The following is a 17,355-nucleotide window of genomic DNA, read 5'->3' as shown; positions in this document are numbered from 1 at the left end:
CGCCTTAGGCTTTTACTTATAACTCCCACCAAGAGTGATTTTGCCACTTCCTTCCTCTGAAATATATCCTGCAGCATCTGATATTCATTGACGGTCTCCCATGCAAGTGCTAACTGAGGCTGACCCTACTTAGCTTCCAAGATCACATGGGATCAAAATGCAGCTTTCTTCTTTTCAGACTATTCCTCTTGTTAATGGACACGCATAGAAGAGCGAAGGAGCTCGGTTTTATATCAGTCAAAAGCTTTTCTCCCACAACATGGGAAGGTTGATGAAGATATGAACCTTTTAAGACAAAACCACCCACGTGGCTTTATCTCCAAAAAGGGCACCCAACATGCTATTTGGTGGACTGGTTCTTATATCATCCTTTTGAGGAGGTATTACTAATTTAACACAGAGAAAGAAACCGGAAGAAACAGCTTTTGTTTGCAGACTATGCAAATTTATCACAATAAATTAACATAAAGAAGACAACAGACCACAAGGTAGCCAGGACAGAGATTGGCCAATATAACCATACATAATGGTTCATATACAAAACATTTATATCTAATGTTACATTGTGTCTTATATGGTCTGGGCAACAGAGCATGTAAGTGGGCCAGTGGTTGTCCTATCTGTTTCAGGCGAGGACTATACATTGAAATGGAGATAGGATCCACATGTTCCTCAACAGTCTTGTGATCTACTTTAGGTGACAAACGTTTGAGGGGAAAAGGAGGATGACTTTCCTATGGATTTTCAAACAAAAAGAGGATTTGTCTCTATAGCAGTGATGGACAACTTATGGCTTTTCAGATCAAGAGCTCCCAAGTTGGGTCTTCCAGATGTTTTGGACTTCATCATTGGCCATGCTGGGAAAGGCTTCCAGATAAACAAAACTGTTGGAGGATCAAAGGCTGAGAAACCCTACTCTAGATAGTTATGGACCACAAGTCCCAAAACCGTCTTATCTAGCAAAGCCAATGATGAGGATTATGGAAGTTGCAAATATCTAGAATGTCAGAGCAAAAGGAGGATTTATGTCTATAGTAGGGATAGACAACTTGTGACTGACCCTACCTAGCTTCCCTACTTAGCTCCCAACTTGGGTCTTCCAGATTTTTTGGACTTCATCGTTGGCCATGCTGGGAAAGGCTTCCAGATAAACAAAACTGTTGGAGGATCAAAGGCTGCGAAACCCTACTCTAGATAGTTATGGACTGCAAGTCCCAACTGTCCTATCTAGCACAGCCAATGATGAGGATTATGGAAGTTACAAATATCTAGAATGTCAGAGCAAAAAGCGGACTTATATCTATAGTAGGGATGGCTGACCCTACTTAGCTTCCTTACTTAGCTCCCAACTTGGGTCTTCCAGATTTTTTGGACTTCATCGTTGGCCATGCTGGGAAAGGCTTCCAGATAAACAAAACTGTTGGAGGATCAAAGGCTGAGAAACCCTAGATAGTTATGGACTACAAGTCCCAACCGTCCTATCTAGCACAGCCAATGATGAGGATTATAGAATTTGCAAATATCTAGAATGCCAGAGTTGCACAGATCTGATACACATGTTTATGGGTCTCAGACCAACAATCTGATTTCTGTGGGTGAGAAAAGAGGAGCAAAGGCACACAAGCCGAGGAGGAAAAGTTAAGGATTTTCACTGTGTTATCTTTAAATAAAATGTTACAATATTGAAGAGAAAGTATTTTTCAGATCAAGCGTTGGATTGTGTACCAACAGTGAATGTGTCAGAAGAAAAATAACCTAATCCAGATATACCATACAGTGAAGACAAATAAAAAAGTGTTCACTACCCCATTATAGCACACCCAGTTATCAGGATGAACCTCCAGCGAGTTATTTAAGAGACGACTCCAAGGAGTTACACCATATCTAGGAGACTTTGTTTTATACTTAAGTGAGGATGAGCTCTTGATAAGTTAACTTCAGCTGCAGCCAGTATTTCCTCAAGTGTTTATCTGGAACAGGAAATCTTTTTTTAGATTACTCTTCCTCCCAGTCCAATATATTGCATATGGTTTTATATTTCTAAGCTGCTTGGACTTCCTGGAGGTCAGGGAGAGAGGTATACCTCCAAATAATTCACACGGCCATCCATAAATAGAAGTTACATCAGATGTCTCCTGTGTTGAGTGTATTTTCCTTCTATGCTTTCCAACAAGCTTGCAGGTTGCCATGTGAGAGCTGAAACCATCTTCTGCACCATCTGAAGTGTCAAGAGGTCTCTTAATGTCCCCTTTGACCAGCCATTTTCTGCCACCTGTCTCTTACCCAGAAAAACGACACCGAAAAACAGGTCTCAACATATAGCATTCCACCTCGGTGATCACTGAATGGCCACTAACTAGCCATGTCATTGGCTTGGAAAAGGCTGGCTCCATGTCTATTTTTCTGTAACAAATTCAGTCAGTGTCCACGAGGAAGTCATGGCTCCCACCCGCACAGCAGGATAACGTGGTTGAGACAACGTAGCACCAAACAACAGAAAGACATGGCCTCTTAAGCAAGAATGAACCAGATTGAGGCAACCCAACACTAAAGAAGCCTATCCAAAGACACTTGGCTTCGTAACCTTCCATTATCACCAAAGAAGCCTTAGATTTTCATTACTTTTCATTAGACATATTGTTTCTTGGAAGCACTGCTGCTAGGCCGGCTGGACTGCTTTTCCTGAGAGAGTGAGGATTTCGGAGCTTCGGCAGCAAAGACATCTGGGGGCTTATTCTGGTCTCGTAAAGCCAAGGTTTCTTCGGTGTTGAAGTTGGCCCAGTTCTGCTCATTGGAAAGCTTGTTGTAAGCCTGATAGTGCTGGGAATGCCTCTCGGTCATTGGGAGGTAGAAGTAGGACTTGTCTGGATAAGCCCCGACAGGCATTTCACAAAGTTTGGTGGGGAAATTGTTGCTGTCGCAAGGCAGAGGGGGAGCAGACGAAGGAGAGCAGCAGTCACTTTCTTTGACACTGTTGAGGAGACTCTTGCAACAGAGATGGAAGAGCTCCAGAAGATTGAGGGCGAGGGAGATCAAGGCCACCACCAGCATGAAGAGGATGAAGATGGTCTTCTCAGTGGGGCGGGACATAAAGCAGTCCACCTTGTGTGGACAAGGGGAGCCTTCACAGACATAGAGAGGCCTCATGACGAAACCGTACAGGTACCACTGTCCGAGGATGAAGCCAGCCTCAAAGGCGGACTTGAATACCACGCTGATGATGTAGGTCCACATCAGTGGGCCACGTATTTTGATCCGCCCATCTTCTGCCACACAGATCTTGGCCATCTTCTTTTCTACTGCCATCAAGGTGGCCGCCACGTTGTAATCCTTGGACTGGAGTGCCCGGAGTTCATTCTCCCGCTCCTTCAGCTTCTCCTCTTGCCGGTGGAGATAGATGACGTGGCCCAGATAGACCAAGGTGGGTGTGCTGACAAATAGGAATTGAAGCACCCAGTAACGAACATGGGAAATGGGAAAGGCCTTGTCATAGCACACATTGGTACAACCAGGTTGCTTGGTGTTGCAGACAAAGTCTGACTGTTCGTCCCCCCAGACGGACTCTCCAGCAAGGCCCAGGATCAAGATACGGAAAATGAAGAGGACCGTCAACCAGATCTTGCCAATGACCGTCGAATGCTCCTGGACCTGATCCAGTAACTTCTCCAGGAAACCCCAGTCACCCATCTTGCACTAGGAAGAGTAGAAAAGGATAAGTTAACTCTGGAACTACATAATGGTGCTTCAGCTGAGCTTCCCTTACAAGGGGAATATCAGATCTGCAGCTCCCATCATCCTTTCTCACTGCCTATGCTGGCTTAGGCTGATGGGAGTTGTACTCCAACAACATTTAGAAGGTCACTTCTTTTGTTTTATCCAATTCTCCAAAGGGAATTAACAGTCTTCTTAGCTACCCAAAGCTCAGGAAATTATGGTTTTGCAACACTGAGGTTTTTCTTAAAATGGCTGCAAAGAATTACAGCTCCGGCCCAGTGTACCTGTCCGAACGTATCTCCTTCTATGTCCCACCTCGGAGTTTAAGATCTTCGGGGGAGGCCCTGCTCTCGGCCCCGCCTCTATCACAAGTGAGCCTGGTGGGGACGAGGGACAGGGCCTTTTCGGTGGTGGCCCCTCGCATGTGGAATTCACTCCCCAGGGAAATTAGGTCATCAACATCCCTCCTCTCCTTCAGAAGGAAGCTGAAAACATGGATATGGGACCAGGCCTTTGGGTAATCTGGCAGACTGACAAGATAATGACGACCAGAAATTGGAAAGGACTATGGTAATGCTGAATGGACTTACGGATATTAGAACTCGGTGAACATTGGTCACTAGATTGGCTTTTAATTGTTTAATTGTTATTGTTTTAATTGATTCTTTTAACTACTGTGGTTATTGCAGTTATGTAATATATTTGTTGAACTGTTGGCATCAAATTGTGCTGGTGTAAGCCGCCCTGAGTCCCCCCTCGGGGGTTGAGAAGGGCGGGGTAGAAGTGACCGAAATAAATAAATAAATAAATAGAGTTCCGCTTATCCAACATAAATGGGCTGGCAGAATATTGGATAAGCAAAATATTGGAAGAGACCTCATGGGCCATCCAGTCCAACCCCCTGCCAAGAAACAGGAATATTGCATTCAAATCACCCCTGACAGATGGCCATCCAGCCTCTGTTTAAAAGCTTCCAAAGAAGAAGCCTCCACCACACTCCGGGGCAGAGAGTTCCACTGCTGAACAGCTCTCACAGTCAGGAAGTTCTTCCTCATGTTCAGATGGAATCTCCTTTCTTGTAGTTTGAAGCCATTGTTCCGCATCTTAGTCTTCAGGGAAGCAGAAAACAAGCTTGCTCCCTCCTCCCTGTGGCTTCCTCTCACATATTTATACATGGCTATCATATCTCTTCTCATACTTCTCTTCTTCAGGCTAAACATGCCCAGCTCCTTAAGCCGCTCCTCATAGGGCTTGTTCTCCAGACCTTTGATCATTTTAGTTGCCTTCCTCTGGACACATTCCAGCTTGTCAATATCTCTCTTGAATTGTGGTGCCCAGAATCGGACACAATATTCCAGGTGTGGTCTAACCAAGGCCGAATAGAGGGGTAGCATTACTTCCCTAGATCTAGACACTATGCTCCTATTGATGCAGGCCAAAATCCCATTGGCTTTTTTTGCTGCCACATCACATTGTTGGCTCATGTTTAACTTGTTGTCCATGAGGACTCCAAGATCTTTTTCACACGGACTGCTCTCGAGCCAGGCAATGTTCATATATATGTTTTAGGCTTTCACTGATATGGGTTTTTTTGTGTGTTGTCCACTTTGAGTCTCCTTTTGGAGGAAAAAAAGCAGGCTAATAATAGTAAGAATAGGAATAATGCAGGTTGACATCACTTTAACTGCCATGGCTCAATGTTATGGGATCCTGGAAAGTGTATTTTCATACATGATAGCCATGTATAAATATGTGAGAGGAAGCCACAGGGAGGAGGGAGCAAGCTTGTTTTCTGCTTCCCTGGAGACTAGGATGCGGAATAATGGCTTTAAACTACAAGAAAGGAGATTCCATCTGAACATTAGGAAGAACTTCCTGACTGTGAGAGCTGTTCAGCAGTGGAACTCTCTGCCCCAGAGTGTGGTAGAGGCTCTTTCTTTGGAAGCTTTTAAACAGAGGCTAGATGGCCATCTGTCAGGGGTACTCTGAATGCAGTTTTCCTCTTCTTGGCAAGGGGTTGGACTGGATGGCCCATGAGGTCTCTTCCAACTCAATGATTCTATATGGTTTTCAGCTTTCTCTGCCAAAGTGTGTTGGTGCCTCGCCAAACTACAACTCCTTGGATTCCATAGCAATGAGCCATGGCAGTTCAAGTGAGATCAATTTGCATTTATTCTACAGTGTAGAACAGGGGTCTCAAACTAAGGCCTGGGGGCCCTCCAAGGTCATTTATCCGGCCCTCGCTCAGGGTCAACCAAAGTCGGAAACGACTTGAAAGCACACAACAACAACAATCCTATCTCATCAGCCAAAAGCAATATTTTCCCCTAAAATACTAATACGTTTATATTTGTTAAAAATGTTCTTCATTTTAATTATTGTATTGTTTTAAGTGTTTTTTGCACTACAAATAAGATATGGCAAGTGTGCATAGAAATTCATTCATGTTTTTTTCAAATTATAATCCGGCCCTCCAACAGTTTGAGGGACTGTGACCTGGCCCTCTGTTTAAAAAGTTTGAGGAACCCTGGTGTAGAAGCACCCATGACCTCCCTCTGAGGCTGAGAGAGTGTGACTCAAAGTCCAAGGTCATACAGTAAGCTGAGTGAGGATTCAAACACTGATCTCTCAATGCTTGAACCACTATACCACATTGTCTCATTGCTATAGAGAACAGTCCCTATAAATTAAATATTTAATCATTAAATCACTAGCCGTCCCCTGCCACGCGTTGCTGTGGCCCACATGGGGGTTCTGTATGGGAGATTTGGCTCCAAAACTCAAGGTCAATGCCCACCAAACCCTTCCAGTGTTTTTTGTTGATCATGGGGTTTCTGCTTGGGAAGTTTGGCTCAATTCTATCGTTGGTGGGATTCAGAATGCTCTGAGATAAACTTTATAGGTAAACTATAAATCCCAGTAACTACAACTCCCAAATGTCAACATTCTATTTCCTCCAAACTCCACCAGTGTTCACATTTGGGCATATTGAGTATTCGTGCAGCGTAAGGTCCAGATCCACAGTGATCTCTGGATGTAGGTGAACTACAACTCCAAATCCAAAGGACACTGCCCACCAAACCATTCCAGTATGTTTTGTTGGTCATGGGAGAACTGTGTGCCAAGTTTGGTTCAATTCCATCGTTGGTGGGGTTCCCATTTGGGCATATTGAGTATTCCTGTCAAGTTTGGTCCAGATCCATCATTGTTTGAGTCCACAGTGCTCTCTGAAAGTAGGTGAACTACAACTCCAAAACTCAAGGTCAATGCCCACCAAACCCTTCCAGTATTTTCTGTTGGTCATGGGGTTTCTGAGTGGGAAGTTTGGCCAAATTCTATCATTGGTGGGGTTCATTCTGAATAGTCAAGAGGGTTTTGATTACGTTTTCTTGCCCTGGTGAAGGGAGTTGGACTGGATGGCCTTAAGTATTTTCTGTTGGTCATGGGGGTTCTGTGTGGGAAGTTCACCCGAATTCTGTCATCTGTGGGGTTCATTCTGAATAGTCTTTGATTGTAGGTGAACCATAAATCCCAGTAACTACAACTCCCAAATGCCAAGGTCTATTTCCCCCAAATTCCATCTGTGTTCATATTTGGTCATATGGAATATTCATGCCAAATTTGGTCCAGATCCATCATTGTTTGAGTCCACAGTGCTCTCTGAATGTAGGTGAACTACAACTCCAAAACTCAAGGTCAATGCCCACCAAACCCTTCCAGTATTTTCTGTTGGTCATGGGGTTTCTGAGTGGGAAGTTTGGCCAAATTCTATCATTGGTGGGGTTCAGAATGCTCTTTGATTGTAGGTGAACAATAAATCCCAGTAACTACAACTCCCAAATGCCAAGGTCTATTTTCCCCAAATTCCATCTGTGTTCATATTTGGTCATATGGAATATTCATGCCAAATTTGGTCCAGATCCATGATTGTTTGAGTCCACAGTGCTCTCTGAATGTAGGTGAACTACAACTCCAAAACTCAAGATCAATGCCCACCAAACCCTTCCAGTATTTCCTGTTGGTCATGGGGTTTCTGAGTGGGAAGTTTGGCCAAATTCTATCATTAGTGGGGTTCAGAATGCTCTTTGATTGTAGGTGAACGATAAACCCCAGCAACTACAACTCCCAAATGACAAAATCATTTTTTTTTTAGAGTGAAGGACATACATTGGGTTGTTAGGTGTCTTGTGCCCAAATTTGGTGTCAATTCGTCCAGTGGTTTTTGAGTTCTGTTAATCCCACAAACGAACATTACCTTTTTATTTATATAGATTAAATAATAAATAATGAAATAATTAATTAATTAATTAATTAAAAATATGTAATGCTTTTGTTTTGGGGAATAAAGCACTCAGCTCAGTAAAGCCATAAATGACAATCGTGCTATGTATTGTCGAAGGCTTTCATGTCCGGAATCACTGGTTTGTTGCGAGTTTTCCGGAACATGGCCATACAGCCCGGAAAACCCACAACAAACCAACAATTGTGCTTGCTCACCTTTTAGGAACTCCGCCAACCTCACAGTTTCCTGTGTGTTGCTATCGCCTCTCTTCCCCGCTTTGGAAGCAGCAGGAAGCAGCAGGAAGCACATGTCCAACTAGGGCTGGCCTGGGCTTCAAATGGGACAACTAAAGAGTTAAACTGAACCAATGCTCAGAACAGGTGCTGCTTGATAGAAAAGTAGGGCTGCCAATGACTTCAATGAATCCAGCTGATCCTCTCCTAGTACAGGTGTTGTAGCTGCACCAAACCAACCTACTAGGGATCACCAACAAACTACAGGTTGAACATCCCTATTTGAAATGCTTGGGATCATAATCATTTTTGGTCCTCCCTTCTGCTCAGATTTGGTGGGCATTGACCTTGAGTTTGGGAGTTGTAGTTCACCCACATCCAGAGAACACTGTGAACGCAAACAACGATGCATCTGGACCAAACTTGGCACGAATGTGAACACTAGTGGAGTTTGGGGAAAATAGAGCTTGATATTTGGGAGTTGCAGTTGCTGGGATTTATAGTTCACCTACAATCAAAAAACATTCTGAACCCGACCAATGATAGAAGTTGGCCAAACTTCCCACGCAGAAACCCCATGACTAAAAGAAAAAACTGGAAGGGTTTGGTGGGCATTGACCTTGAGTTTTGGAGTTGTAGCTCACCCACATCCAAAGAGCACTATGAACTCAAACAATGATACATCTGGATCAAACTTGGCACGGATATGAACAATAGTGGAGTTTGGGGAAAATAGAGCTTGATATTTGGGAGTTTCATTTGCTGGGATTTATAGTTCATCTACAATCAAAGAGCATTCTGAACCCCACCAATGATAGAATTTGGCCAAACCTCCCACACAGAACTCCCATGACCAACAGAAATACTGGAAGGGTTTGGTGGGCATTGACCTTGAGTTTTGGAGTTGTAGTTCACCCACACCCAAAGAGCACTGTGAACTCAAACAATGATGCATCTGGACCAAACTTGGCACGAATGTGAACGCTAGTGGAGTTTGGGGAAAATAGAGCTTGATATTTGGGAATTGTAGTTGCTGGGATTTATAGTTCACCTGCAATCAAAGAGCATTCTGAACCCCACCAATGATAGAAGTTGGCCAAACTTCCCACACAGAAACCCCATGACCAACAGAAAATACTGGAAGGGTTTGGTGGGCATTGATCTTGAGTTTGGGAGTTGTAGTTCACCTACATTCAGAGAGCACTGTAGACTCAAACAATGATGCATCTGGACTAAACTTGGCACCAATGTCAACACTAGTGGAGTTTGGGGAAAATAGAGCTTGATATTTGGGAGTTGCAGTTGCTGGGATTTATAGTTCACCTACAATCAAAGAGCATTCTGAACCCCACCAATGATAGAATTTGGCCAAACTTCCCACACAGAACTCCCATGACCAACAGAAAATACTGGAAGGGTTTGGTGGGCACTGACCTTGAGTTTTGGAGTTGTAGTTCATCTACATCCAGAGAGCACTGTGAACTCAAACAATGATGCATCTGGACCAAACTTGGCACGAATGTGAACGCTAGTGGAGTTTGGGGAAAATAGAGCTTGATATTTGGTAATTGTAGTTGCTGGGATTTATAGTTCACCTACAATCAAAGAGCATTCTGAACCCCATCAATGATAGAATTGGGCCAAACGTCCCACACAGAAACCCCATGACCAACAGAAAATACTAGAAGGGCTTGGTGGGCATTGACCTTGAGGTTTGGAGTTGTAGTTCACCCACACCCAAAGAGCACTGTGAACTCAAACAATGATACATCTGGATCAAACTTGGCACGAATGTGAACACTAGTGGAGTTTGGGGAAAATAGAGCTTGATATTTGGGAGTTGCAGTTGCTGGGATTTATAGTTCACCTACAATCAAAAAACATTCTGAACCCCACCAATGATAGAAGTTGGCCAAACTTCCCACGCAGAAACCCCATGACTAACAGAAAATACTGGAAGGGTTTGGTGGGCATTGAACTTGAGTTTTGGAGTTGTAGCTCACCCACATCCAAAGAGCACTATGAACTCAAACAATAATGCATCTGGACCAAACTTGGCATGAATGTGAACACTAGTGGAGTTTGGGGGAATTAGAGCTTGATATTTGGGAGTTGCAGTTGCTGGGATTTATGGTTCACCTACAATCAAAGAACATTCTGAACCCCACCAATGATAGAATTCGGCCAAACTTCCCACGCAGAAACCCCATGACCAACAGAAAATACTGGAAGGGTCTGGTGGGCATTGACCTTGAGTTTTGGAGTTGTAGTTCACCTACATCCAGAGAGCACTGTGAACTCAAACAATGATGCATCTGGACCAAACTTGACATGAATACTCAATATGCCCAAATGGGAACACTGGTGGACTAAGGGGAAAATAGACTTTGACATTTGAGAGTTGTAGTTGCTGGGATTTCTGATAGTCTTTGGAGACCCCTCTGACACTCCCTCACGACCCCCCCAGGGCTTAAGGGGCTCTTTGATTGTAGGTGAACTATAAATCCCAGCAACTACAACTCTGAAAGGTCAAGGTCTATTTTCCCTAAACTCCACCAGTGTTCACATTTGGGCATACTGAGTATTCATTCATAGAAAAGAAGGGCTGCCAATGACTTCAAACTTGGCACGAATACTCAATATGCCCAAATGGGAACACTGGTGGTCTAAGGGGAAAAAAGACCTTGACATTGGAGAGTTGCAGTTGCTGGGATTTCTGATAGTCTTTGGAGACCCCTCTGACACCCCCTCACGACCCCCCCCCCCCGGGCTTAAGGGGCTCTTTGATTGTAGGTGAACTATAAATCCTAGCAACTACAACTCTGAAAGGTCAAGGTCTATTTTCCCTAAACTCCACCACATTTGGGCATATTGAGTATTCACTCCAAGTTTGGTCCAGATCTATCATTGTTTGAGCCCACAGTGCTCTCTGGACTCTGCTATGAAGCACATCCAGGGGTGAACTACAACTCCAAAACTCAAGTTTGATGCCCACCAAATCCTTCCAGGGTTTTCTGTTGGTCGTAGCAGCTCTGTGTGCCAAGTTTCATAGAATCATAGAATCAAAGAGTTGGAAGAGACCTCATGGGCCATCCAGTCCAACCCCCTGCCAAGAAGCAGGAATATTGCATTCAAATCACCCCTGACAAATGGCCATCCAGCCTCTGTTTAAAAGCTTCCAAAGAAGGAGCCTCCACCACACTCCGGGGCAGAGAGTTCCACTGCTGAACGGCTCACAGTCACGAAGTTCTTCCTAATGTTCAGATGGAATCTCCTCTCTTGTAGTTTGAAGCCATTGTTCCGCGTCCTAGTCTCCAAGGAAGCAGAAAACAAGCTTGCTCCCTCCTCCCTGTGGTTTCCTCTCACATATTTATACATGGCTATCATATCTCCTCTCAGCCTTCTCTTCTTCAGGCTAAACATGCCCAGTTCCCTAAGCCGCTCCTCATAGGGCTTGTTCTCCAGACCCTTGATCATTTTAGTCGCCCTCCTCTGGACACATTCCAAGTTTGGTTCAATTCCATCATTGGTGAAGTCCAGAATACTCTTTGATTGTAAGTGAACTATAAATCCCAGAAACTACAACTCCCAAATGACAAAATCAATTTCCCAACTCCACCAGTATTCAAATTTCGGCTATTGGGTATTTGTGCCAAATTTGATCCTGCATATCAGATATTTACATTAAGATTCATAACAGTAGCAAAATTGCGGTTATGAAGTAGCAACGAAAATAATGTTATGGTTGCGGGTCACCACAACATGAGGAACTGTATAATATTAACAATAATATTAAATATGTTTAGGGGTCCATGCAGGTTGGAAGCCAGGGGCAAAGGAATTAAATTAGATAGCTCATTAATTTCTCATTAATTTCAAAGCAATGACCCCATATTTCTGAAGTTGGCTCCATCAAAACCATTTGGAGATCTTGTTACTTACCAGCAAGTGCAATGAAGGTCTTCAATCAGAAATCCAATGGGGTTTTTTTTTTTTGGAGGGGAAAATTAATGGATTGATTTCAGCCGGGAAGCTCCAAAATAGTTTTTCCAAAAGTGGCCAAAGAGTTCAGACGCAGTGTTGGCGCATGGCAAACTCTTGCTGGGATTCAGGCCGACTCTGCTATGAAGCGCATCCAGGGGAAAAGTTGAATATAATAACTCTGGGAAAAGTTTCAAAAGGGAGGAGTTTCAGGAAACTGGGGGCGGAGAAGCCCTTCTTGTAATAGGCTTGAATGCAATGACTTGCCTGTTTGGAAAAAAAAAATACGAATCTCTCCAAGGGCAGCTGGTCAGGCAGGTGGAAAAAGCAAAGGGAAATTGGGGTGACTTCACCCGCTTCCTGGCTGGCGCATGAACCAGAGGCTGAAAGTTTAGAGGAAAGGGGAAAGAAATGAGCCACCTAAGCCAGTAACTCTATTGCAGAGTTTCTCAACCTGGGGGCCGGGACCCCTGGGGGGGTCATGAAGGGGGTGTCAGAGGGGTTGACAAAGATGATCAGAAAACACAGTATTTTCTGTTGATCATAGGGGTTCTGTGTGGGAAGTTTGGCCCAATTCTACCATTGGTGGGGTTCAGAATACTCTTTGATTTATTTATTATTATTATTTATTTATTTACAGCTTTTATATTCCGCCCTTCTCACCGCGCAGGGGACTCAGGGCGGATTACAGTGTACACATACATGGCAAACATTCAATGCCAATTTTTGACATACAAACATATACGGACATACACAGAGGCTATTTAACATTTTCTGGCCGCCAGGGGAGCTGTCGCTTTCATCGTCCATCTGCGACGCTGATGAAGCACTTCCGCATTCCCCGCATGCTTCCCCGCTGGAATGGTTTGCTGGAGACTTCTTTATGGCCTCATAAATCAGTTAATTTAGCCTCCCCACACTTTAAGGTGGTACCTTATTTTCCTACTTGACAGATGCAACTCTCTTTCGGGTTGCAAAGGTCGACAACAGGCTACACACAATTGGTTGGAAACCCACTTCAACCCGGGCTGGCTTCGAACTCATGACCTTTTTGGTCAGAGAGATCTTAATGCAGCTGACACTCAGATGTGCTGGCTGATACCCAAACAGGGGATGAGCTGGAGACATCACTGCCTTGGTCCTTTCACTATTGGCTGCTACTTCCCGGCGGATGTCAGGTGGTGCGATACCGGCTAGACAGTGTAATTTCTCCAGTGGTGTAGGGTGCAGACCCCCCGTGATAATGTGGCATGTCTCATTAAGAGCCACATCCACTGTTTTGGTGTGGTGAGATGTATTCCACACTGGGCATGCATGCTCAGCAGCCCAGCGCAAGGGCAGATGAAAAAAAAAACTCAGTAGAACTGCTGGAGTGCAGCTACACTGTAGAATTAATGCACTTTGGCACTACTTTTAACTGTCATGGCTCAGTACTATGAAATTATGGAGTTGTGGTTTTTGCAAGGACATTAGCCTTCTCTACCAAAGAGTGGCAATGCCTCTCCAAATTGCAATTCCCAAGATTCCATAGCACTGAGCCACAGCCATTAAAGTGGTGCCAAACTGCATTAATTCTACAGCGTAGATGCACCCTCATAGGATTAGTTTGCAATTTTCTTGATGATTGGGGGCAAAGCCCTCTGTGAGCTCACTCTGCAGCCCAGTCAGGGAAATAGGAAGCGTCGGAAAACAAGGGAGACTGAAATAACAACCCTTGTGCATTGCTCTGCTCTTTCTGGCCAAGAGCAACAAGGGGGAAATCCTGGACAAGTGGAATTTGCCGACCCTTAATGCAACTAACGAAGCGTGGGAATCCCAGATGAGATGTTGCAGGGATTGGGGTAGAGCTGAGTGTCTCAGTGATGCGGTGGTTTAAGTCTGAGAAGACATCTACATTGTTGGTTTGATGTACTTTGACACCACTTGAAATGCCATGGCTCAATTCTATGAGTTTTGGCTTTCTAAGGCCTTTGGCACGACAACCTCCAGGATTTATTTAGCATCAAGCCGCTGCAGCTAAAGTGCTGCCAAAATGCATTAATTCTATTGTGCAAATGCTCTAAGTTAAATAACCATGGTTTCTCGTGATTTGCATTTCATAAGCCACATTTCTCCTGAGATTTGAAGTTGAAAGTTGTAGTTTGTTGAGGCACTGAGCAGCCCTCTTTGGCAGAGAAGGCTAAAGACCTTGTAAAATGGCAATTGCCACAATTTGTTAGCATTGAGACATGGCAGTTAAAGTGGTGTCAAACTGTATTAATTCGACAATGTATGTATGTATGTATTTATTATTTACAGCATTTATATTCCGCCCTTCTCACCCCGCAGGGGACTCAGGGCAGATTACAGTGTACACATATATGGCAAACATTCAATGCCAATTTTAACATACAACATATACAGACATACACAGAGGCTATTTAACTTTTTCTGGCCACCAGGGGAGCTGTTGCTTTCATCGTCCATCTGCGACACTGATGAAGTACTTCCACATTCTCCGCATGCTTTTTTGCTGGAATGCTTTGCTGGAGTCTTTTTTATGGCCTCATAAATTAGTTAATTTAGCCTCCCCACACTTTAAGGTGGTACCTTATTTTCCTATTTGACAGATGCAACTGTCTTTCGGGTTGCAAAGGTCGACAACATGCTACACAATTGGTTGGGAACCCACTCCAACCCGGGCTGGCTTCGAACTCATGACTTTTTTGGTCAGAGTGATCTTAATTGAGCTGACACTCAGCCAGCTGCGCCACAATCCCGGTGTAGAGATGTACCGGGCTTCCTGGTGGCGCAGCTACTGAACTTGTTGACCAAAAGGTTGATGGTGAGCTCCTGCTGTTGGCCCCAGCTTCTGCCAACCTAGCAGTTCAAAAACATCCAAATGTGAATAGATCAATACATACTACTTCGGCGGGAAGGTAACGGCGCTCCATATAGTCATACTACTCACATGACCTTGGAGGTGTCTACAGACAATGCCAGCTCATCAGCTTAGAAATTGAGATGAGCACCAACCCCCATAGTCAGACACGGCTAGACTTAATGTAAGAGAAATCTTGACTTTTACTAAAAATGCACCCTAGGACTCCAAGAGACCAGTGTTTGAATCTTTGAAAATATCCCACTTTTGCTCTACTCCAGTGCTTCTCAACCTGTGGGTCCCCAGGTGTTTTGGCCTACAACTCCCAGAAAACTCAGCCAGTTTACCCAGCTGTTAAGATTTCCGGGACCCACAGGTTGAGAACCACAGATATACTCTTTCTTTCCCCCTTCATCCTCAGCTGATTCCAGCTGCTGCAAACTAAGAGGGCTCTGCTTCACCTCTCATGGCCTTCGATACCATCGACCACGGTATCCTTCTGGGACGCCTCGCGGGAATGGGCCTCGGGGGTACTGCTTTGCAGTGGCTCCAGTCCTTCCTCGAGGGTCGCTCCCAGAAGGTGTCATTAGGGGACTCCTGCTTGACTCCGTGGCCATTGTATTGTGGGGTCCCGCAGGGCTCAGTACTGTCCCCTATGTTGTTTAACATATACATGAAGCCGTTGGGAGAGATCATCCGGAGTTTCGGGGTGCGGTGTCATCTGTACGCAGATGATGTCCAACTCTGTTACTCCTTCCCACCTGCTACTGAGGAGGCTGTTCAAGTCCTGAACCGGTGCTTGGCCGCTATAACGGACTGGATGAGGGACAACAGATTGAAACTAAATCCAGACAAGACAGAGGTACTCCTGGTCAGTTGAAAGGCTGAACAGGGCATAGGGTTACAGCCTGTGCTTGACGGGGTTACACTCCCCCTGAAGGCGCAGGTTCGCAGTCTGGGAGTGATCCTGGACTCATCGCTGAGCCTGGAACCCCAGGTCTCGGCGGTGGTCAGGGGAGCTTTTGCACAATTAAAACTTGTGTGCCAGCTGCGCCCGTACGTTGGGAAGTCTGACTTGGCCACGGTGGTCCACGCTCTGGTTACATCCCGTATAGACTACTGCAACGCTCTCTACGTGGGGTTGCCTCTGAAGACTGCCTGGAAGCTGCAATTAGTCCAACGTGCGGCAGCCAGATTACTAACAGGAGCGGGGTACAGGGAGCATAGTACTCTTCTGTTGCGCCAGCTCCACTGGCTGCCAATTACCTTCCGAGCACAATTCAAAGTGCCTAAACAACTCTGGCCCAGTTTACCTGTCCGAACGGATTCTCCCCTATGAACCATCAAGGTTTTTTAAGATCTTCTGGAGGGGCCCTGCTCTCGGTCCCACCACCCTCGCTATCGCGTCGCCATCCTGGATGGTGTCCAGAGGATGCTGTCCAGAGTAGGGCGACTAAAACGATCTCTGAGGAGCGGCTGGAAGAGCTGAGGATGTTTATCCTGGGACGAGAGACAGGGCCTTGTCGGTGGTGGCCCCTTGGCTCTGGAACTCTCTCCCATGGAGATTAGAACTGCCCCTTCTCTCCTGACTTTTAGAAAACTGGTGAAAACTTGGCTCTGGAATTTGGCATTTCATGAGTGAGTCAATAACTCCTGACCACATGGATGGATGGCAATGAATTGTGACTTTATCCTGATGACTTGGCCTTATGTAATTATATGGTTGTATTTTAATGTGTTAGTGTATTATGAGATGTGATGTTTTTAAACTTTTGTTTATGAATCTTGGTTGTGAACCAGACTGAGTCCCTCTGCGGAGGTTGAGAAGACCGGTATATAAAAGTTCTAAATAAATAAATAACTCTTACTCTTCCCTGTAGAATCAGGCAAAAGCAAACTGCTGCAGCCTTAAAAGAGGCTTGTCCCTTCTTTCTCATTAATACCTTCTGTCATCTTAACATGTCTGATGTTGCTTAGACACATATATCCTAGTTTACGTCTTTGAAATTTACACAAATGATCAGCCACTGCCAAAGGGGACAGAGAGCTTCATCTATGCTGATGATTGTTCCATCACCACCCAAGGAGGGAGCTTTGAAATGGTTGAGCAGAAGCTCTCCAAAGCTTTAGGTGTTCTTAGATTAGAGAGATGATTGGCCAAAACTAGCACAATGAATTTCAACCAGGTGAAACGTAGGATACTTCACTTAGGCAGAAAAAATGAAATGCACAGATACAGGATGGGGGATGCCTGGCTCTACAATAGTCTTTATGAAATGTATTTT

At 44.7% G+C, this 17,355-nt stretch overlaps 1 protein-coding gene across 1 annotated transcript; it reads right to left on the bottom strand.

The window, feature by feature from the left end:
• Nucleotides 1–408: 408 nt before the first annotated feature.
• Nucleotides 409–12,363, bottom strand: GJA4 (gap junction protein alpha 4). Its single transcript, XM_060784588.2, has 2 exons — nucleotides 12,172–12,363; nucleotides 409–3,693 (listed from the first exon to the last, which is right to left on the bottom strand). Exon 2 carries the CDS (start codon nucleotides 3,685–3,687, stop codon nucleotides 2,629–2,631), a length of 1,059 nt encoding a protein of 352 aa, XP_060640571.1. The 5' UTR covers nucleotides 3,688–3,693; nucleotides 12,172–12,363; the 3' UTR covers nucleotides 409–2,628.
• Between the last annotated feature and the right edge of the window lie 4,992 nt (nucleotides 12,364–17,355).

The sequence above is a fragment of the Anolis sagrei genome, chromosome X (genome assembly GCF_037176765.1).
Source record: "Anolis sagrei isolate rAnoSag1 chromosome X, rAnoSag1.mat, whole genome shotgun sequence".
NCBI lineage: Eukaryota > Metazoa > Chordata > Lepidosauria > Squamata > Dactyloidae > Anolis > Anolis sagrei.
This window is presented reverse-complemented; position numbering and strand designations above follow the sequence as displayed.